Raw genomic sequence first — 25,374 nt, forward strand, 5'->3', positions numbered from 1 at the left:
TAGACCAAAGAATGCCTGCAGCTCCGTAGAATCAAGTTCAATCCAGGGTTCAAGAGTTGGGTGCAGAATTTTATTATATTCTGCACGATTATTGGTATGCATTACTATTACACTCTGCATGTGATTGGTGATAAAAAGTCTGAAACACTCTGCCCTTGTCTGTAATTGTGGTCGAAGGTGACATGGAATACGCGGTTTCACGTAATACATGCCTTGAAACCTGCTTACACACATAAGGTGGTACTGTGTTGTATGTTATCTGTCCACTTCTAGACACAAAAGCAGATGCACTTGTTACCTGAATACCATTATCATCATCTTCACAGTCACTCATATCCACTTCATCTCCAACCTGCATATCTTCCTCTATCATATCTCCACCAACATCACTATCATCCTCGTTCCCAAAAATTCATTCATTATCACTTTCACTCTTCTGTAAATCTGCCAAAGCCTGTTCAAGACTTTAGCTCCTTGCAAAACATACATCACCATCTATGATGAATAAACTATAACACCACACCGTCCTTCCAGAAAACTCAATTGCAAACTGTGAATGTGTTGTAACAATTTATGTGTATGTACTTTCTATTCATTGTTTACAACAATGTACAAATGAATGTCAGTTTATAAGGTGCATTGTTGCTAAGATTTATTTTCATACCAAAACTTATATATGACACTGCAAAACACATATTGCATACCTGGGGTATTTTCTGACCACACTGCAAAAATTTCAAATTGTTGTACTATAGACTGGGATGTAATCATAAATATTTTACCCAGTTATAAGTCTGTGAACAGCATATCTCGAGGATTAGTAATTTACACCCACATTAAAACTGTTTATTTGCAGTTAAACGAGCCTTGGGGTCTCAAAAGACCCCAGATATCATGTGAGGGTTAATATGATTAGTCCTCATCTTTGATCCAACCATCTGGACTGTAATAAGGGCTTTACGTGAAGGGAATGGATAAAGTCTTCTTTATATAAGATTGTGTTCGCAGCTTTGTAAGTGACATTAAAAGAGAGAGAGAGAGAGAGAGAGAGAGAGAGAGAGAGAGAGAGAGAGAGAGAGGATGCAGCATTCAGTACAGAACAAAACTACATTTGAATAATTATTCTGAGTGCCTGAATTTCTGCACAAACATAAAAACCCATATTAAGTCACCTGGTCTGTATTTGATGGAGAATTGCAGTGGTCTGTGTTGTTATTCTGGACATCTGAGATCCATATGTGGATCAGACATCTTGCTTAATCAGTTCTTGTGATAACCATTTGGTATAATCCTGAAGAATATAATTTTGCCCTCATAGCCTTAGAAGTATGACAAAGAGCTCGAAACCTGCAGTATCTTGCTTCCACGCATAGTGTGCCACTAGCAGGACAGGCATAATTCTATCACAGTCTCCCTGAGTCAACATCCTATTATAACATTTAGTAAGGCCATTTGAGTGGTAGGTAGTCGCCATTTAACCGGAAATTTTGTATTTTAGTTTTCTTCTGAAAGTAATTACAACTGAAAAACTTTTTTATAAAGATAAGCACACCTGATACTCAGTGTTTCAAAATGATTTCTTTCATTAGTAACAAAGGAACTTTTAGAATTCTGGATGTTGCTAGAGACTTTGTAATGACATAACACACGAGACAATCAGTGTACACCGTAAGTCATCAACTTCAACTAACATATTCACTAAAATAAAGGCAGGGCAATCTCTTTTTATTTCTATAGTAATAATTCTCAAAATATGAGAAGTCACCTTTTCAGCAGCTTATTCAATATGCGGCATATCTACACATATCCCATAAATGATAATGAGAGCATGCAGTCCAGTTTTAGTATTTTTTTCAATGACAGTAATGATTCTAAGTCTGTATCAGGGTGTACATCAAAATATACAGTTAACAGGAAGATAAGAGACCAATCATTCAGAGGCATACCTATACATAACTTTATTGTATCAAAAGATATTTGAACTTTACACACAGAGACATTTCAAAAATTCTATGTTATCTTTCTTTCTTCCTTTTCGTGAAAGAAAAGTCCCCTGAGACTTTCCCAATGAGGTTCTTAAATAAGGTACATAAAAATCAGTACAGAGGAACAGACTGTTTTTTCTTCTTTACAAAATTCAAAATATCAATAGAATAATAAAACAATGTACTTGAGTGACCGGTACATAAGCTTCCATTTTCAGTGCAGTGTTCACATAGATGTCTATCAAGTAACAATATGACAACTTGTGCAAATACTATGAATGGGAAAGAACATATTATGAAAATGAGAGGGTGATTTTTTTTTTTTTTGCGTGTGTGTGTAAGGAGGTTTTATGCAAGAGAGAGAGAGAGAGAGAGAGAGAGAGAGAGAGAGAGAGAGGGGGGGGGGGGGAGGTGGAAGGAGGAAGGGAAGAGGTGGTGGTGGTGGTGGTGGTGGTGAAGGAGGAGGGGGAGGATGAGGAGAGAAAGGAAAATCATGAATTTAGTGAATCTGTGACATTTACATTTTAGAGTTGATTTCTAGTAAGTCATTTCTTCTATCTTTGTCTCTCCTCTACACAAAAATATTATTCAAAAGTTACATTAATTTTAAGTACATATATTGCCTTTTTACACATCGGAACCTACAAATAATTTACAAAAGTAAGTACTTTGTGATTACATTAGCTCTGACAAAATGAGACTGTGATATATATCGAAACAAGAGCCTGTGAAATGTTTCATATGAATACAAAGTCCTTTCAAAAGCATTATCAGTCATTCACTGCATCATGCTCAGATTATCAAAAGGCAAACTATTTTCCCTGTGAAGACATGCTGTTACGCATTTTGAAAATTCATTTAAATACATTCATTTTTCATAATTAAATACATATCTCAGGGACCTGTGAACACAGCTGCCTGACTGAAGAAAATTGCCATCAACATATTCTTTGCAAATTTGAAAAAAAAAAGCATTTAAACTCTTGATACCTATCCTGTAATATTTCCTATTCACATAGCTTATTTATGAACTTTTTGTCTTGGTTTTTTAAATTTTATCTGTAGTTTCATTTTCCATGAATACATTTTCAACTTATGAATGAGAGCTAATCAATATACACAGATGATGTGTAGTGGTAGAGTGTGTAACATATCTTTTGTTTGTTGTGCATTTTACACAGTTTACCATTTCATATGCAGGGTGATGAATATAGGGCTGTAATGCTTGTTCATATTGACAATGAAACTTTTTGGAAAAATATCCAAAAAATGTGCTAAAGTTAAATGATGAGGTGTCTAGAATTTGTCAACTGTGGTGTAAACATTGCTAAGGGGGCTCTCATGCCAGGCTCCACTGTCATATCTAGCCCTTTAACTGTTCCCACATATGTTGTTCTATTCAAGTATGTACACACATTTGAAATAGTTTTACTCAACCCCTCCCGACAGGCTAGAAGTTAGAATGTAGCTCCACTTACAACAACTGAGGTTGATATTGTATCTATGTAAAATAAATTAAGATCAAGAGGAAACATGTTTCATCTTAGCAGTGTAGGCTTGTCTTCTATCTGCATATTATGGCAGAGCCTAACATAACAGACCCCCCTTGTGTTTATAGTGCAACAGCCAATCACAGCTATCTTGTCTTTCAATTTTAGCACATTTCTGGTATATTTTAGTCAAAAGTTTCAACACCAATGAGAGTTTAATCGTCGTACTTTCAAAAATTTTCAAATGTTGTTAAAAGAAGCACACCATAACATGTTTCAATATCTCTTTTCATAGTACCTCTGTGTACTGTCATCTTCTGAAAACCTCATTTCTGTACCTTGAAAAGGTCACGAAATAAAAGTGTTGTTACATCATCCTACATGGCTCACCCTCACCCTCCCCCCCCCCCTTTTTTTTCCAACCAAAAGAACAAGATCAGTTTCATTTTTTGAGGTAGATTGATTAGTTTGTATGCTGTTTTAATTAAAATGACTTTCACAAGTTTGTTACATTTCAAATGAATAAAGGGAATATAAGTCAGAAATTTAAATGTACTGTAAGCTTTAAAACAGTCCAAACATTTTGGACTTTTGTAAAACTGGGTACCAAGGGCTACGAGGCTGAAATACAAACTATGACAGGGTACAAAGTATAAGAAAACATGGAAAGAAAATAATTATCATTTAATAAGATGGAAATTAATATTTAAATGTCTTCAGCAAACACTGCCACTATAATTACTGATGGCAAATAGCTGAATGACAATGATGTACAGTAATGTTCAGTGGGTAATTTATCCTCAGTATTACCCAGAATGAACACTTGTTTATGCTAATGATATGTTTAAAAAAAACTTTTGTACATCATGGACTGGAATGCACTAAAAGGCTGAATCATTTGAAAATTTCAAATTACAATTATTAACTACTCTCAGTGTTCCATACCTTTGTTGAATTAATGATTTTTCCTTCATTGGGGACCACAGTCAAGTAGAACTTCTTGAAAGAAATTTCTTCTGTCTAAGTGTCAATTTGCATTAATTCGTTTCACACAATCATGATTTTGGGTTTATAGCCATTCTCAGGTGCAATTTGAAATATAAAAAACTGTCCAACCTGTCTAAATGATATGCCATCATCAAAGAAACACTAATCTGGTCTTATAAAACAGTCATCACATTAAAGGACATGAGTACCATACATATACTGTGTGTCTTTGATATGTATTCATATCCTTTAATATAATGACCAGTTTATAAGACCAGATAAATGTTATTTTGACACTGACATGTCATTTAGGAAGGTCAGATATTTTTGTGATTTCAAATTGCACTTGAGAATGGCTACAAAGCCGAAATCATGATTGTATGACATAAATGAATACAAACTTACAGTCAATGGCGGAAATTTCTTTAAAAAAAAAATTGTTCAATTGTTAAATATCATTTTCTGTATCTATCATTATATGGAAGTGTTACCAAGACTGTATCTTGCACAGAAATGAACATCTGGACAGATTAAAATAATGTGTCAAACTAAGATCTGTACCTGTATCACTACTTTCTGTCAGCAAGACTCTATAGCTAATCTATACAATCACAAGTCACAGACAATACTAGCATCTCCAGTAGTTCTCTCCTACTTTGCAAATATCCTTATGGAGATATATGCATGACGTTGATACTGCCACATCAGAGCTGACGAAGACCAACGGAAAACAACAACATGGCCACTGCACCTAAACTTATTTGTGCTGTTTTAGGATATATACTTGGTACACATAAGGCAAGGAGAATAAATTTACTCTATAATGGTTGTTGTTCTTCAAATTATTAATAAGAAACAGAGACCTGGAGTCCCAAAAATGAGGGATGCAAATGAAGACAACCATATGCTATTGGGGAGAACGTCTAGTTGATGACAATATAGAAATTAGAGAAAAAAATAATGTTGCAAACTGTGAACACATGAAACAATTCTACTACTCTGAAGAAATGTTTCTGGAGGTAGCAAAATAAAGAAAATGTAGGAAGTTTCAAATCGGCAAAGTAAATAATAAAACTGGCTCAAAAACTGAATTAACACAATGATGACAGGTTTTACAAGTCATTTGTTTGTGGTGGTGGTGACAAGCGGAGGAGGGGTGTTAGTAAGAAGTCACACAGCATTTATATGGGTAATGATGTCATGGAAGTTTTGATCTCTGATAACTCTAAGTTAATCGTTATCTACCAACACCCGGTATTAGAAACTGAATGAATGCTCTAGAACTAAGAATTTGCCTTTGGCACAGGAAAGATAGGACAAATCATGGGAAGAGCAGAAGCTTGAATGACACTGTAATTATTGGAGAACTGGAACTTGGCCAGGGGTTATAGAACCTAGGAGCAGCAATAAGGAACAAACTGTTTATCTGAATGGCAACAACAACCAGACTATGAGAATGTGTATGTATGTGTGTGTGTGTGTGTGTGTGTGTGTGTGTGTGTGTGTGTGTGTGTGTGTGTGTGTAAGTGCACGCGCACCCCACCCCCGCTCCCACCACCTCACGAAACTCTGTCTACAGGTAGTAACTACTACGTCTAGTGTAGTGAAAGCTACACACTGAGGAGGATAAAATTATATACCACAACAATATTATACATGAACTGGAGTCACAGAGAACCAAGAAATTTTTGAAACAGAGATGGAACTTCATTAGTTGATATGGTATCAGGAGTAATATATTCACGCTGTGCAAAATAATTCAGCATTCAACATTTATAACAAATAATACTGCATATCTGTTGCACACATGCCTATGTTTCAATCTGTCAGTTGTGAAGACAAGCAAATGCAGATGAACTGTACAAATACAAATTAAATCAAGAGAACTACAACAAAAGAATCATGTAACACATGTATCCAATAAATAGCAACTAAAAACATTGGCAATCCATATAACCTAGAATAACAAATATCAGCATCATCATAATATCAAACAGTATAAATGGGAATCGGTCATTCCAGCCACATCTTACCATACATTCATCAACTCAGTTACAGTGATAAATGTTGTGAAAACGAAGTTACATTATAACAACATACAACTAGCAGCTTTGCCAACTCTTTAACAGAATATGACAACAAAAGCCCAATGAAATTTCATTGGTAGCCATTCACAACAAATGTTGTGCATAGTATGAGGATGGAATTGAGGCTGAACATCTGCTCACCACTAGCACATATTGGTTTATCAACAACAACAGCAAACTCTTTTTTTTAGCTATAGTATAATTATCAAAATATGCTGAACAATAAAGGGAGTGCTAAAATCTATCAAAAGTCAGACAAACCTCCAACAAGAATATAAAATAGTTCTTCTTTGAATATTTCACTTACTAATACTGGTGAAGAATGACCGACTTACAAGTTGCCATATTACCAGAAAAAAACCAACAAATCTGGGAAACATTTATTTGCACACTAATTTTTGTTTCTTGGCTTGCTATATCTGACTCAACAGGTTTGCAGGACGGGGGACAACTGTACCAACCATTAGAACTCTCCTGATTCCTAGTAAAAGAAAACAGTATTATAGTAGTCACAGGAACTGTTATTGAATTCTGTACCTTTATTTTTTGAGCATCTTGTATTAAAATGGAGGATAAAGCTACATAAACTCTTCCTCAATGAAGCAACTTTGATTACACCAAACATTTAAGGATTCTCAGTATAAAACAAGATTCCCATTTTTCTTGTGGGCTGCAGTGTACTCAAGTGAGCTGGAGCAAAACCATTGCTAACCCCAGATGAACTATGCAGGTTAGAGCTAATTTCCTTATCTGAAAACAGTGAATAAAATGTGCATGGAGTGCAAAAATCTCTGATGAATGGTATTAAAACCTGGAAAAAACCTTACATGGCGTAGTAATGATGAAAATATAACAATAATGATATATGCTGCTTGCTGGTATGGCTTAATAACTTGCCTTTCATGAGGTTTTAGTGAAAAAGAGAGCCCCATGATCAGATTATAATATCTAACCATGACAAAAAAACTGGATGCCGTGATATTTTAGGGACCAGTATTAGGAGAATGGAAAATAAAAGTTAAAGGCATTGGAAAGACAATTATCAACGCCACCACAACAAAACTTGCAAAGATTTTTACTTCATACTTCTGCATGGACAGTCAATATTTATGACGTTAATATTTCAGTTGCATAACCCTCAGATGAACGACCTCCAACAGTCATCACTTTCGAAGGTGAAATAGTAACAATGACAGTAAAAAAGTTAGTCTGAAGCAATACATTACAGGAAGATCTGGCTCCAATTAACATACGGCAATAACCATACACAATGAATCTTATAATAATATTTAAATAGCAAATTTAATGGTTAATATGCATAGTGCAAGAGAGAAAACAACGGTGTTTCATACTAACAGTGGAATAACAATCTGTTTTACAGTCAATGCGGCTATTTTGAGATATAAAAGCATAACTAAATTTCCCAACAAAAGACATTATTCTCAATCAATGTGTGTTAAATAAATGGTAGCTATCTTATTCCAGTATGGTGGCACTCAATTACCTCCAGCTACTGTAAAAGACAACAGATAGGGAAGAAACTTCTTAGTTTTTCAACCATCAACCATCCTCCCACAGCAAACAACTTCCTATTTGGAGTTTATTCTGCCACTGTACTTCTCACTTGCCTCTCGAGTTAACCCTTTGACTGATAAACCCATATATAAATGAGTGGCAATTGTTAGATGTCAGGTGTTGTGTACAGGTTCAGTTTTCAGTTTCATATGCTTCACTTGTTTTAAATCAGTTTCTTATATTGCATTGTCTTGATGAGTAATGTTCTCTGTTATGTCTGTTTCTGTTACTCTAAGCGTCGAAATTGCATTGTTCCACAGTCCCATTCTAATGCTTGTTGCTTTCCCAAAAGAGCATTTTCCAGCGTGGTCTTTCCAATGTGTGGCCATCAAGGCTGCCCATCCCACATACTGGTCTCATCAAAAAACAATGTGCTTCATAGTAATTTCATTATTATGATCCGGTGGGGTGTGGAGGAAATTCTAAGTAATCATTTTTGTAAAACTGTATCAATAAAAATGTGTAAGTTATATTTAGACACACAAGAGTTTAATTTCTTACTCCTGACTTGAGAGAGAGAGAGAGAGAGAGAGAGAGAGAGAGAGAGAGAGATTTGGCTGTGAGAGAAAGTCAATTTCTAGGGCTGCATGCGGGTTTTGCGTCATTTCCCAACACGCCGGTGAAAGGATTAATACTCAACCAATTAAATCTACCACCTTTCTATTGGTTTTAGATTCTTTTTGGCCACAGAAATTTTTATACATCATCAACTTAGGTCGCTGTTTACATATACATATTCATGTCACTTCTCTCAACTTCTTGCTTATCATCACCTTGCTGATCTAATAGGCTTTGGTTTGATTTCTAGGAGACTTTCCCAGCATAACTAATTGGTGGTATGTTTTTCAGTATCTAGCACAACTGATTCCATTTTGGATACAATATTTCAACTATTGACAGAGTTATCTTCTTTATATATCATGTACATTACTGAAGATTTTGGTCTGAAAGCAAACAGCAGATATTTGTCCAATTTCCTTACAAATGCAATTAAAAAGTAAAATATGGCAAAATATTAACAATTGTAGCAGAAAAGTGTTCAAAGTATTATTTATCTGACAGCAGCTAAGAAGGGATAATCAGAACACCTAACAATAAAGCCTCTCACAGTCTGTTCTGTAGCAGTAGAGGAAATGTTATGCAGAGAACTATGTCTAAAGATCATGACCCAATCCCACACTTGAGATGTCAAGAGACTGAACATTTGCAAAAGGAGTAGTGTCAGTTTATCAAATATAACATTAAAAAATGAAAAATAAAACTGATTGACATACAACTTTTAAAACTCACTTGAATGTCAAGGTTTCTGAACTTTTAAAAATGTTTTCAAGCATGAGATGTAAAAATGCCAAAAAGGATGAAAAGGCACTCCTAATCATCATTGATCATGTAGCAGTCAGAGAGAACAATGGAAGAGTCTTAAATTAACCAAGATACAGATTTTGACACAACTATTCCTTGCCCTAAATCACCTGAAAACTTTTAATTTGTGTTTTCCATTTTTTCATCCTCCTCTATAAGAAATTACACAATTTGCAGATTAGAGTTTTTAAATGTGTGTTTCTGTGATTATTCCTGCTTCAGCAGCGAGTAAGTAGTTGTTCTTCTAATGTCACAAATATTGGTGCACAAATCTACAAATTGCATTCAAAAAGAAACAAGCCAGAGGCTGTAGAATGAGAACCGCAGAAGGGATTATAATGCCATTACCTATGGAAGAAGGTGTGGTCCCTACGAGAGTGCTGACACACCACACTCATCACTAGAGGTACAGAGGCACACGCCCAAGTGACGACGGAGGAAGCACTTACACACATTCACTGTCCACTGCACTTAGTCTAGCTGAGAACAGTGGAATAGAGACTTCTGAAGAAGAAAGATCAAAGGAGGGTAGTGCATTTTAAGACATCAGAAGGAGTGCAGGGGTGGAAATTCATCAAAGAATGACACAAATGTATGGAGAGCATGGCATGTCCGTCACAATGGTCAAGGCATGGCAAAGCAATTCAAAGAAGAATGAAGGAAGTTGGCCAGTGATGTACAATCTGGAATACCACACCACATTACCGATACTACTGTCCAGCAGGTGGATGCCCTCATTATTGAAGACTAGCAAATTATGTTGGCAGCCACTGCCACAGAGCTTCGAACTGCAATAGACATGCAGTGCTATCCATACACATGTGCCATTGTCCAATGTAATTCCGTTCCCCCACACTCCTTTCGCCGTAAGGAAACACAACACCCCTCTGTTCTTCTTCTGAAGCCTCTCTTTCTCTATTTTCAGCACTATTAAGTTTGGTGCATGGTTGACACAAGAATGTGCTCGCTTTGTCATCATGTGATGTGTGCCCATACCCCTCTTGGAATGGGCTTGGGGTCTCAGCATTCGTACAGGAACCACACTTTCTTCTGTAAGCAATAGCATTGTGATACTTTCAGTGGTTTTCACTTTACAGTCTCTGGCTTGTTTCTTTCTGAATGCACCTTATAATAAAATCACAGAAACAAACATTTTACAAAGTTACTACTGGCGAACATTTGAGGTCGCTCGTGTCTCCTATATTATCTACTTTCATCCATCATGAGTCATTAACAATGTAACTCCATTACTTATGTATTTCCTCTACTAAATACCTTTATAAAAATTTTGATCCATGTCTCAGTATGCTCTGCAGGCTGTAATTTCTATATTAATCATAAAATAGATTTCTCGATAAAGCCGATCATATTGGACTGGAATAGCCACCCAGTTATCATCATTTGACAGATGTTTTTTGTTCATCAGAAAACTGAGAAAACATACTTAAGAGTACATCTTTATGTCTTACACCAACATACTAAAAATGAAGTACTAACTTTTCAGAGCTATTACAAAATGAATGAAAATAAAATCCACACAACACTGTATATGATTTAATAAAAATATTCACTATACACTATTTATTGTGGTGTTTAGGAGAAGTAACAAATAAAGATGAATTTCAGTAATAAAAATGCAAATGCCAGCAAAAAGCTGCATATAACAAAAACAGCATACAAATACTACTAGTGATACACAAACAAAATAAGTTTCCAGTGGAACTTATTGTAAAACAGATGTTCAATCAGTAAGAAAGCTGTCTGTTCTAAACTATTCACCACCTTTTTTCACGTAGAAATCATAAATAAGCACAGTTCAGAGAGAGAGAGAGAGAGAGAGAGAGAGAGAGAGAGAGAGAGAGAGAGAGAGAGACGCAGATAGTACATAACAATTCTGACTGATTCCAGTCGTCAGTCTGTTATTCAGAGAGATTCTCCATGCCCTCAAACTGTTGTCAAACTACTGATGTACTCCTGGACACAGGATGTAGTAATTTCATGACATTATTTCCAACATGCTTAGTAAATTTCTAATTATTTATCAGGTTTCTTTTTGACAAAACAAATACTTTCAGTGTCAAAGTAGACAACCTGGCAATACAAATAGCAAAAGCCAACCAAATCTCAAACACAATAAAACATTAATTTTCCATTTGTGCTTATGTACCCCAGATTCTTTTTATTATCTAGTAAGGAAAATGTGTTCTGGTGATACTGAAAAGGCATTAGAGTGCATAAGTTGGAGTTCAAAGAAATTGGAGGATACATGACAGGTATATAATGTACTGTTAGAATTTAACTACATTTAACATTCTGACAATAAAGTTGACATAAATAATAGGTAAGGGAAAAAACACATTCAGTCACACGAACAGGTGAATATGCACACACTTCTCGACATTTTCTGTGATACCTTAACAATTGTTTACTTCAACAACATTTCATGTTTATATATAATTATTTGATTAATCAATACTACTTCATCACTGCAATTAAAATATTCTACAGTAAAATACTTTGTTTTATATCAGTACAAAGATCATTCAAATTAAAACCAAAGAAGCATGTCTTTAAACATCGTACTGAGTGTTATTGTACTCACAAAACGTCACATTTCTTTTATACCACTGCCAGAACAGTAGCGTGTAGTTCACTCCTGTTGTTACCTAAAAGCCATGCACCACTTTGCTACACCTCCATTTCTATAAAAGGGATATTTAACCAAAAATATTCCAGAGGAAAAAAAAGGTTATCACGGCTTGCAATTCTGGACAGGAAGGAGTGCCTGCTCCCCGGCACAAATCCGCCCGGTGGATGTGCGCCGAGGTCTGTGGATGGTTTTTAGGCGGTTTTCCATCTGCCTCAGCAAATGCGGGCTGATTCCCCTTATTCCACCTCAGTTACACTATGTCGGCGATTGCTGTACAAACAAGTTCTCCACATACGTGTACACCGCCATTACTCTACCACGCAAACATAGGGGTTACACTCGTTTGGTGCGAAACATTCCCTGGGGGGTCCACCGTGGGCTGAACTGCACAATAACCCTGAGTTCGGTGAGGGGCGGCGGAGGGGTGGAGTGGACTGCGGAAGTCGTCGTGGGGTTGTGGACCACTGCGGCTGCGGCAGGAATGGAGCGTCTCCGTCGTTTCTAGGTCCTCGGTTAACATACAGTACAATACAATGGCTTGCAAGGTGCAAAGACAGTGATTGCACACCCAAATCTGGCAAATTATTCTGATTGCATATATTTCATTCAAATTCAAAATGACAAACGAGTCCTCAAGCACTTTTTGAACTTTAACAAGGGTATTAGGTGCATTATACCAACTTTCACATTCAATAAAGGGTAACAGATTTATTGTGAGTGGTTTTGTTTGTTCATATAATATGGGTTTTCATACACAGTATTCATATTCTTGCTGATATTAGGTTTCTTGGAGTACTTCTTTTCACCTTCTTCTGTGGAAAGAAGATCCCCTGAGGCTAAGGAGGTAGCTGTTTTGCTATTTCTAGCAGTAAATTTGAAGCAATACTGAGTATTTATACGGTACTTGTAATTTTGATTTAAACATTTCTCATGCTGAGCATACATGTCTCAATACAAATATTTGTATATATGTAGTTAATTTTTTTATTCTTTTAAATTAGAGCAATTATTATTATTATTATTATTATTATTATTATTGTTTGCACAAAACATATGAAAACTGTTACTCAGAAAGAAAAGAAAAAAAAAGATGTAAAAAACCACACAGCATTGTTAAAATTTAGATGAAAAATTAATTTTATTATTATTATTATTGTTTGCACAAAACTTATGAAAACTGTTACTCAGAAAGAAAAGAAAAAAAAGATGTAAAAAACCACACAGCATTGTTAAAATTTAGATGAAAAATTAATACTGCAAAAACAGAAGAGAGGGAGGAGGTGAGCCATAATCCAACATGCATATGAGAAAGAATGAAAATTACACAATTAAAAAAATAGGAATAGTTTGTTGTGAAAAACTGAGTTGCACCATCCACAATACACATGAACTAAAAGATTCAAAGGAGCACTGACAAATGATACATGATATTTATAAAAGATATATGACAATTCAAAAGCCATGATTCACAGAAGATGATGTGTGTCCCATTTTGTAAAAAATCAAAACTTAAAATATTTCACTATACTTTGTGAAAAACAATATGTAACAATATATTTACTATGGTATACTTGTTGACAGCCAGAAAAATTACCATAACTATAAAATGCAGTTACAGTAAGGTTACAAATGGGAGTGAGTTTATTATAATCAGTATCAAAAATCCATTTTTGATGTGGGTGTGAAATCCAGTGGGGGGAGGGGTGAAAGGGGGGGGAACGTATCAACAAAAAGTTCATATCTTGTTAAATACAAAATATCATTATGTGAAGCACTGGAACAATGTCAAGACTGTTATTCAACACTGGATGAGTCAATCTTTGATTTAGCCGAACGAATTGTGGTAACTGATATTAAATCTGATTTGTACTGAGCTGTCGTTTGTAATCAAGGCATTTCTGATTACTTTGTAATGATAGATCATTGACGTCTTAGCACTTCAGCTCAAACACACAGTTAAGATAATATTTTGACTGGTACCGATATGGCATTAGTGTTTTCATTCAGGCTCACATTCTGTGATCTTCACTCGTAACAATTATGGACTGTTATCTAGGATGGGACCTGTGTGTGACAGACCTCATATCAGTTTGAGGCCAGTGACTACAACTACTATCCTTACTGCACAAACAGTATTGTTTTGACGTGCTTGAAGTAAAAGCATTTCAAACCAGTAAATATCAGGCAACCTTAACAGTTATCTCCACAAACTCTACTGGTAGAAAGTGAAAAATTAGGCACAAATTTGACCAAGTTTTAGTGAGGAAACATGTTTGGGGTATACTTTTATCTACAAGTAAATTACATTTCTGTAGACTTAATTCTATAGTCAAACAAATAAAACACACTACTTGAAAGTGATATGCAATGAACTGCTTTCATAGGCTCACACATGGCTAACACACAGTCTCACATTTTTAATAATTCAGTTAATATTTCTTTACAAAAATTCTCACACTATGCCATCTTTTAACAATTCCAGAACCACTCTTGAAATAAAGGTCAAAACAAATTTCCTTTGTTTCAAAATAAAAGCTGAAATTTTTGATGATCAAAAATAGTTCTTGCATTTCTTGTAATGATTTGAGATATTTAATCTATCAAATTATATTGTTCCCAGTTTTAATTTAAATGATCTTTGTATCAACTTCTCACAAATTAGAAGTTACAGCAAATGCAGCCACCTATACAGCAGTCATACAGCTCACAATATCAAAATCTGTAAGTTCTGTAGAGCGGAGACTGCATACAGTTCTCTCTCTCTCTCTCTCTCTCTCTCTCTCTCTCTCTCTCTCAGACACACACTCAATAATACAAAGTGTCTGCAAATTTCAGCTCCGTTTCCTTTTATGGCTGGAAAATAAAAACATACCAGGAAAACTATGTTAGTATTTTACTTCATACTCAGGTAAAAGATATATTTCACTATAAATGGAAAAAAAAATTATCATACTATCCACTAACTTTATCTTTGCCCCCTGATCTGTAATACTTTAATTAGCACAAACAATAACTCTGTCGACGTTTGAGATCAAATACGCTGCAGTTCAAAATAATCTACAGCACCAATTTGTAACACTTTCCTTCATCTTCTATACTGTGTTTTGGGTGAAACTGAGCATTAAAGGTGTTCCTGGTTCACCACAGGCAGGAACCTCCTACTACTCTTCGATGAAATTGTGGCTTCAGCTATGATGACATGAAACATATACATATTTATTGTGTCAGCACATCTGTGTTAACTCACTAGAAGGTTAATATGAATCAGAAGACAAAGCTTCCATTTCACTGTTAGCAAAACTACATACGGGAAGTAGAGCTTGTTCTTTTCTCTCCGAATGCCTTATAATCTGAGTGAAGTTGACTTATCCTACTTTCTGTTACACCCCCAGGGAAATGGAAAAGAAAAAGTTTGTGGATAACAGATACAACTGAAATATTGAAATATACATACCGTGTTTCTCGAGAATAATCCCTCTCTTTGTCATAAGCACGATCCAAGTCTTTATCCTTATCTCGACTGCGATCTTTGTCTCGGGAATCCTCTCTGTCCCAGACCCTAGAGCGTTCATGAGCCCTGTCACGAGAACGGTCCCTTTCCCTCAATTTTTCTCTGTCTCTTTCCCTATCCCGTTCTCGATCCCTGTCTTTATCTCTGTGTCGGTCTTTTTCTTTATCCCGTTCTCTTTCCCTTTCCCTCTCTTTTTCTCTCTCCCGTTTCTGACGTTCCTTTTCTCTTCTGAGCTCTGCAGCAAAATCGTCAGGTGAGCTTCGACGAACAGGGCTGCAACAAGTAAAAACAGCAGTCACTGTTTGAACACACAGATGGAAGCATGATTTCAATGTGAGACAAAAACAGCATACAAAGTAAGCCTTTCACTGCTATAGATGAGCTCTTTGCATTCTTTGCTGAGGTGGCCTTTGTTACGGCTGTACTGCTTGTCAAATGCTGGTGTTTCTGCTGAGAGATGGCATTCTGGCTGATATCAAATATTTATCCGATTTTTCAAAAACTATTTGAAAAAAAAAAGAGATGTTTTTGCACATCTTACAACCTGATATCTTCACTCCATAAAGAACTGAATTTCTTTTCATTATCCATCATTCTTACTGCACTGCATCAAATTAAGTAAAACAATGCAGCGAATTTTAAAGAGTTCACAAAGGTAAAAATGCAATGCACAAGCTTTGTGTATTGTTGATTTGAGCTCATAAATTTCAGTAAATGAAATGTAGATAACATACTGAAATTTTATTTAAAATTGAGAGAACAATAATATCTCTTTTCATGCTTGAGTTACTGGGTTTTATAGCTGAAGGACAGTCGCATGTGACACACCCATTCACAGCCTTGCACATCGCGAATCGTGTGGCCATAAAAATTGTCATATCTCATGAATAGTTCAAGATACTGAAACGAGGATTTCTGCAAATGATAGCACATAATGAGGCATAAATACTCAAAACTTTTTTTATTTGCCAAGATATGGAAATAACTCATCTGCAGCAGCGAGAGGTCGACAGCTTATGATACATTCAATGTACATAGCACTGTAGGGAAATCCAAGTGGCAGGCATATACATGTCTGAAACACCTGGGGAACGGCATAGAAGGACTAGTATACATGTTCACAACAGTGTAAGGGTTAATGAAAACTGATTATCCTCACCCTCAATAACACTACAGAGGCAGGTGAGAGAATCAACCAATATAATAATCTATTTAACATGCAAATATAGTGTCAAAGAAAAAATTTAGAGAGCATGAAAGTCTTGCAAAATAAGAAGTATTGGCTGACTGAGTTATTTATGGTCATCATAAGCTCTCAATGAGTCAAGTAAATATCAAATGAACAAAATTACTGTCAAGGTAATTAGTGTCGTAATAAATTACTCTATTTCTAACATTATTATGACTAGTCTCAGCTAGGATGATCACAATATCACCCAACTCGGTTACCTGGCTTTAAATAACAAAATTTATCATTAGAACATCATTCTACCTCTGGTTCCAGCCCATCACACCACTGAATAATGAATTCATGGCATTAACACAAATAAAAGTTGTGGCTAAACAGTTACACATCAGTTAAATTGTGGTCTGTTGCACTTAACTGTTCATAACTGATTGCCCTATATAACCAAACAAGTTACAGAATGTGAAACACATCAGTCATGATGCCTTTACAAGAACTATTTGGAAATCTAGTGACACAAAATGGGTAAAAATGGACATTGAGTGAGGCAATCGAACACCATAAAAAACACACAAACCTGCAGGGTAACACAAAATGTGGGCACTGCCAAAATAAGACCTATCTGCACTATGGAACTTCAATACTGTTAGGGTAAAACTGACATCAAGATTTTTGGTTTCTGTACATGGGTTAAACAATTGTTTTCTTGGGACTAGCACGCTTCTATGTTGCAATACATAATTAGTAGCAAATGGAAAATTTTACATAAATGAGAAAGTGAAAAACAGTATAATCTGTGAGTTTTAGTGACATACCATGAAACTGGCAATTTTTAGTAAATGCCACACAATTTAGCATTTTTCCCACTCCCATACAAAAATGTTATAAAACTGAGGGGGCAGTTTCCTACACTGAACAAATATTGAAATAAATATTCTCAGCAGTCTGTGTTACTGCAAGAAAAAGGTAACATGATGTCACATGTCTGTGTTGTGAGAGGCTGACTGAAGCAAAGTAAAGTGAGCAGCATGATATTGATTTGTGTGTTAATGAAGGTAAAAACCAAATTTCATGATTTTCTTATTTCTACTTGTGTACTACAAAAATATGTTGTTTAATTGATCCACCACATTACAGATCTTCCCAAAACTCATCATTTTTGGTATTATTTGTGACATAAAAATATCAAAAATTCTGAAGTCGCCAGAGAAAACATTATTTGTATAACCAGTTAAAAGTAAAGACTGCATCATTATTGCAGGAAAATGAATTTCTTCAACCAGTAACTTTTGAGTAATATGAAGGTATGAATACTTCAGGCAGTGGTGAAGGAAACACTGAAAGACTCTAGGTTGTACGAGAGCTGTTCAAGCAGTACCCAAGTTTTATTCATAAAATCAATCTTTATTCAGATACAATTGTTCAACACTAGTCATCTTCGAAGTAATCCCCTTCACCTCTCCCAACGCTGCTGCTACTGCTGGAACCATTGATAGAAAGTGTCTTCCGGTATGGTGCACAGCTGCCCTGCCAAATTCTGCATAATGTCTTCTCTGTTCTGAAATCTGGTCCCTTTCAAAGTTTTTTTTCCAGTTTAGGGAAAAGCCATAACTCACTTCGTGCTGGGTCAGAGGGATAGGGAGGCTAATAAACAAGTTACAAAAAACTCCCAATTAATTGAGGATGATAAGTGAGTGCGTTATTGTGGTGACAGTGCCAAATGCCTACTGTCCCGAAGTCCAGACGTTTGCATCTCACTGCTTCACAAAGTTGATACAGAACCTCTTGGTAGTAGTCCTTACTGACATTATTAGCTTCTGGGACGTGCATGTGTTGGAAAACACCACTGGAATCAAAAAAGATTGTCATCATGACTTTCACATTGCTGTGATCTTGCCTCAATTTTTTGGGTCTTGGGGTGCTGGATGCATCCTCTGTGATGACTGGAATATTGTTTCTCAGTCATACTGATAAAACCAGGACTCATCATCAATGATCACTGTGTTAAGAAAGTTGGGATTACTGTTCACAGTATCCAGCACATCCTGTGTGCTCTGCAAACAAATTTGCTTCGGCTTAGTTGTCAGCAACTTTGGCACAAATTTTGACGAGATATTCCTGAGGTCCCAAGGTTTCATTAAAACAGAATGAATGGTACCAGTACTAATTTTAACTTCATCTCCAAGTTTTCTGATCATGATTCATCTGCCCTGCATCACCAGCGTCCTTATGTGATCAATAACAACAAGCCTTATTTGTGGATGTTGAGGGTCTACCTGAATGTAATTCAATCTTCACTAATGAGTGACCATTCTTGAAGTGGTTGTACCACTGAATCTTTTATATAATTTCAACTTGACAATTGCCAAGCTTAAAATAAAATTTGAGATAATAACATTGTTCCACTTTTTCTGTCATTTTACTCACAACACAAAAACTGATGACTATCAGTTACATGTGTTCATTTGTCAAAATCAGGCATGCGCACTATGTATGCCTACAAACATAAGTGTGTGCCCGCCCTGATACTATTGTTGGTTTCAGCAATAAAAGATAAAGTCGGATACTGTTTGAACAGCCCTTGTATCCTAAAATTAAGCCAACAATGTTTAGGCCAAAGATCGGTGTATTAAACGTGTTCAGAATCCTAGGTTCCTGTTTCAGGTGTGGTAAAACAAAATGTGGGCAATGTCAAAATTAGACATATTTGCTCTATGGAACTTCGACACTGTAAGGGCAAAATTTGCAAACAGATTTTTGGCTTCTGCACGTGGGTTAACCAACTCTTTTTCCTGGCACCAGCAAACTTTCATACTGCAATACATTATTAGTACTGACAGGAAAATTTCACATTAACGATAAAGTGAAAAATAACCCTCTGTTCTCTATCACTTTTTTTCCACATGGGGCCAACAGTCTTCTCACTCGCCACCACATGGCCCAGCACTGGCTCAGTGCAGGGAAACAAGCAAGTGGCCTTGCCATGCACCTCAGGAAACATGGATTCTATACAGCTTTGTCACAACGTAATGGCACTAATGAGCTCGACAAACATTGGAATGCACTTAGAATTAGAATTTCTTTCAGTTATCAATTTTCCATATTTTCTATGACTGATTTAGCAAGAATCACCACAACAACTGAGTATGCTCATGTATAATGAAAATTAAAGTGATAATCTAATATTTAGTGTTACAGAAAGTAACTGATTTAGCTGTGGAACTATGAATTTTATAAGCACATGTGGCACCTCACTCCAGCAGTCTCATCTTGGACTTTACTACTGCGGATATATCAACACCACAACATTTGGCTCGCTGTCATCCGGACTTTGACTACGCTTGGAACTGGACTATTCAGAGATTTTTACTACTCAGCACTCCAGAAACCAGATTCACCCATACACTTTGCTGATCTCTGTCTCAGTGGCAGCACTCGCCCTATCACTTAAGTGTGTAGCAATACACCTTGTTGAGTACTCACCACTCATGGATACAACAGAACCATCATAATACTTGACTGGAATTGTGTAGTAAAAAACAAGGAAGGTCAAATAAAGATGGCTGCATCATGTAAACAAGCTTCAATCCACTTTATATGAACAACTTTTGCACTTTCCACTGTATTTTGATGGCTTACAATTATAACAACATAATCAAGTAATTTGTACCTGAATTTAAAATAGTATTCCCAAACATATTAAATGTAAAGTATAACTACAAATCATCATCACTACTTTCAAAAGTATATTAAGACAAGCAGAAATTGTTAAATACTTACGTTTCCCTGCCATTTTTTGTTCTATGTACATGTGTTCTTTCTCGATGGCGCAAAGGACTCCTCTCACGGCTGTACGAGCTTCTCCTTTCTCTGCTATTTCTGTGATGTTTTTCTCTGCTATTTCGCCTCTCAGAACTGTAAGCTCTTCTCCTATCTCTCTCCCTTTCTTTGCTTCTGGCTCTATCTGGTGATTGCCGCCTCTCTCTTGGTGGAGGTGCATCCGTCCTCCTGAGCCTTGAAAATCGTTCTGCTTCCCCAAAAGACACTTCATCATCAGGGATATGTCTTGCCTCTTTGCTTGACTGCAGTGGTGGTAGTGATTGCTTCAGTGGCCGTGAGGGTGATACTACAGGAGGAAATCTTTCTAACATCTTTTTTTCAAGTTTTTGCTGCAACAAAAATAATGTTATGTGGAATAACACATCAAGTACTGAATATGGCTAGTAGAAACATTTGAGCCAATTATGGCACAGCCTACTGCTCAATTATGATGGTGTATCAAAAATAGTGGACACTATTTGCCATTTTACAGGAAATATTGGTATGACTTTTAAACCGAAGAAGCAGAAAAAATATTGGGAAAGACAAGGACATAAATCAGTGGGAAAATATATGAAAATAATTATAGAAAGGTGGAATTGGTTTGTTGACTTTACCAGCAAAAATGTAATTCCTTATGTAAGGAACCATAGCACGTTTTTAATAAAACACAAATACATTATCCTCTGATCTCTCTGACATATACCATTACAGCAAGTACACAAAAACTTATGTCCTAGCTATCAGAACACTGTCTTACTTGAATGACAGTTGTGTCTTGGAAGAAAATAGCTCTTTTGTAAGAGGAAAGAAACTTCGTGAAGAAGGATATGCAGCTGTTGATAATCTCACAATATAGGATCTGCCTAAACATACTGGAATTATTCTGCAATAAACACTTTTAGTAAAATCAGGTTTGAATGCAATTAATAGTTTTCAAAGTATGTACTTTAAAAGTCTATACATTGTGTCTGGCATTAATGTCACTTTCCATCACAAAACTGGAAGCATTCAACAGACACAGAGTTCAAGGTCCTTGTAGTAGCAACATGGATTATTTTATGGTTTTCCTTTCGGGTCTGATTTTATGTTGGGTAACCACCTTTTTACTACATGGTGTGGTATCCTTAGGTATTATGTTTTTATTGTGCCTATTTTCGTGTGTATGTGTGTGTGAAAGATAGAGGGAGGGAGGGGGGAGAACGGGAGTGGGAGGGAGGGGGGGAGGGGGAGAGGGATGGGGAGGGAGAGAGGGAGAGGGGGGAGGGAGAGGGAGAGTGGGGGAGGGAGGGAGAGTGGGGGAGGGAGGGAGGGTGGGGGAGGGAGGGAGGGAGAGTGGGGGGAGGGAGGGAGGGAGAGTGGGGGGAGGGAGGGAGGGAGAGTGGGGGAGGGAGGGGGAGAGGGGGGATGGTAGGTTTGAAGATTTTTCATTATTATTATTATTATTATTAATCTTATTTAGTTTTGTGTGTGTGTGTTATGTCTATTTGTGTGCAGGGTAATGGAGGAGGTGGGTGGGTGGGGGGGTTCTATAGGTTGGTATTATCTAATAATTCTTTGAGGGCAGAGAACAGAGTTCCATTGCAGAGAACTGTGTATTCATTTATTACTTGTTTTTCTTCAACTACAGCTTTTTGTATTTGGTAGTTTTCTTCTCAATTATTAGTTTTTGTAGGGGGCTGTTGCTGCATTTGAGAATTTTCAAGTCAGTATTGATGTATGTTGGGCTATGTTTCTTGTCCATAAGACGTTCAGAAAATGTGGAATGACAGCTGTTACTTTTTAATGCTCTTCTGTGTTCTGTGTATCTGGTACTAAAGTTTCTGCTTGTCTGTCCTATGTAAACTGATTTACAGTCCTGACATCTTAGTTGGTAAATACCAGATGTGTTGTTGCGTTTGTCTGTGCTTGTGTTGGTTGCCTTAGTTTTCTCTGTGTTGAGTTGTCTGTTCTGTAGGCTATTTTTAGCCCTTGTCTTTTGAGTATTTTGCCTATTCTGTGGGCTTCTTTGTTGTTGTAGGTGATAGTGAACCACTTGTTTGCTGTCGTGGGTGTTTCTTGTTCATGTGTGCTCATGAGTGTGTTATGTGTCTTTGTAAGTTGATGAGAAGGCTTCTGTTTTTTGAGTGTCCTTTTTAATTTTTTGGTTCAGTTTATCTATAGTGTTTGTATCATATCCATCCTCTACAGCTATTTGCCTGTCTGTAATTCACTGTTACAGTTGTTTTCAGTGAGTTGAGTGTTGTTCAGTCTGTGCAGCTTATATTGGACACCAAACTAGTTTGTGCGCAATTGGATGATTAGAATGTTTTTGAATGGCTGTGCTGGTGGTGGTCACTTTCCTGAATATGGAGAATTGGAGTTGGCTGTTGTATCTCTATATTGTGAGGGCAAGAAAATGTAACATTCTGTCATTTTAAGTTTCTACGGTGAATTTTATTTTTGGGTAGACTTTGTCTATATCATTGTGGAGTTGTTGGATGTGACTGGGTGTTTAATCTAGAAGGCATATCATGTCATCTACATAATGATACCAATATATTATCCAGTATTGTTACTACCATTTCAAATTTTTTATTTTCAATTTGATTGAGAAAAATGTTGGCTAGGAAACCATTGACTGGTGACCCCATTGGATCCCGTCTTCTTGTGGGTAGAACTCATTGTCAAATGAGAAACAGTTTTGCTCTGTGATTCATTTTAGAATGCTAGCTATTTCTTTTATGTGGGGTTTGGGAATTTCTGCTTGTTGTTCTAATTGTTGTCTGATGATGTTGATGGTTTCTGTGGTGGGGATCTTGGTGTACATGGATGTGACATCAAATGATTTGAGTATGGTTGTTGTGGGTATGTTGATATCTTAGATTTTTTGTATCAGCCCTTTGATGTTGTGTATGCTTCTGTTATTTGTGTGTATGTAATGTTTCTGTAAGTATGTGTACATTTCTCTGGGTAAGTGATATGCGGGTGCACTTCTGAAATTGGCAACAGAATGTATCAGAATACCCTCCTTGTGGAGCTTTAGTAAGCTGTTCAGTGTGGGTGCTTGGGGAGTCTTTCTTTCTTTTCTTTTTTTCTTTCAGCCATTTTGCTTTCTGTTTTGTGAATAGACGCGAGGGTTTTTGTTTTTAGAATTGTTTGTGTGTTTTTCTGGTATCTTTATGTTGGGTTGCTGGTTAGCTTTGTTATGTTGTTGTCTTCCAGAAATTTTAAGGTTCTATCCTTGTATTCATCCTGTTTTATTATTATCAGGTGCTGCTCTTGTTTGATCTCGTAATGAGTGTAACTTTGTTTTTAAGTTTGTTCTTTATTTTTCTGGAGGTTTTTTCTTCTTCAGTTTTTGTTCCTGTCAATATGTTGTTTTTGTTTTCCTTTATTATGTATCTTATTTCTTCTACGACTAATTCTCTTGTCCGACCTGCAGTGATGTTTGGGTTACTATTTCTTTCTTCTTGTTTTCTGACATACTCACTTTATCTGATAAGATTCTCCATTGTCTTGTGTGTAATGTGTGTGTTGACATTGTATTTTGTGCCTTTTTTTAGAAAATTTATTTCTTGGTTGGTTAGTTGTATGTCAGTAAGGTTGACCAGACGTTTGTAGAATGTGTGATTTGTTTGTTTTTTATTTTTATGTATAATGACTTCATTTTGTTTTAAAAGTGTGTTTAGTTTTTGTAGTTGTTTATTCCATTTTATTTTTATTTGTTTTTCTGTATTTTGTTTGACTGTATTCATGATATCATTAAATATTTCAGAGACTGTGGTGTGATTTCCTAGTTCCAGGTGAATTCTGAATAGTTCAACATTGAGTTCCTGCTTCTTTTTAAGTATCTAATTTCTTGCTTCAGTTTCGGCTTTGAAACAATAGTAAGATCCAAACAATACCGGATAATGTATTGGTATCATTATGTAGATGACACAGTGATTTAAACAAAGTCCACCCAAAAATAAAATTCACCATAGAAACTGAAAATGACAAAATGTTAATTTTCCTTGACCTCACAACATACAGACACAACAATCACCACCAATTCTCCATATTCTGGAAAGAGACCACCACCAGCACAGCCATTCACAAACATTTTTATCATCCAATTGCACACAAACTAGCCGGTTTCCAATATATGCTGCACTAACTTACCAACACTCCACTCGCTGAAAACAACAATAACAGCGAATTACAGACAATCAGACAAATAGCTGTAGAGAATGGATATGATACGAACACTATGGATAAACTGAACCGCAAAATTAAACAGTACACCCAACACACAAAAACAAAAGCCTTCTCATCAACTTACAAACACACACAACACACTCATGAGCACACGTGAACAAGAAATACCCACAACAACAAACAAGTGGTTCACTATCACCTACAACAACAAAGCAGCCCACAGAATACGCAACATACTCAAAAAAACAAGGGCTAAAAATAGCCTACAGGACAGACAACTCAACGCAGAGAAAACTAAGGACAACCAACACAAGCACAGACAAACACAACAACACATCTGCTATTTACCAACTAACATATTTGAGATGAAGAGAGAAATGTTCTATTATATACTTGTCACGATTTGCGGTGACATTGAAAAGAAAAATTACACACACACTGCACAACTTCAAATAAAGTCAGCAAAACAGACATATGTTAATTAACTGTCAATGACTATCATTTAGCATAAGTATGAAAGACAAACACAATTTTCAAAATAAG

The 25,374-nt window shown here is 36.2% G+C and overlaps 1 protein-coding gene across 1 annotated transcript in view; it reads right to left on the reverse strand.

Annotated features, from left to right (window-relative positions):
- Positions 1 to 1,933: 1,933 nt before the first annotated feature.
- LOC126470243 (pre-mRNA-splicing factor 38B-like) overlaps positions 1,934 to 25,374 on the reverse strand; it is an 88,040-nt gene continuing 64,599 nt past the window's right edge. Inside the window, 3 exon segments of the mRNA XM_050097952.1 lie at positions 1,934 to 14,989; positions 15,591 to 15,920; positions 20,614 to 21,002. Of these exon segments, the coding sequence (XP_049953909.1) occupies positions 14,968 to 14,989; positions 15,591 to 15,920; positions 20,614 to 21,002 (741 nt within the window). The 3' untranslated portion in view covers positions 1,934 to 14,967.

This window comes from Schistocerca serialis, chromosome 3, assembly GCF_023864345.2.
Source record: "Schistocerca serialis cubense isolate TAMUIC-IGC-003099 chromosome 3, iqSchSeri2.2, whole genome shotgun sequence".
NCBI lineage: Eukaryota > Metazoa > Arthropoda > Insecta > Orthoptera > Acrididae > Schistocerca > Schistocerca serialis.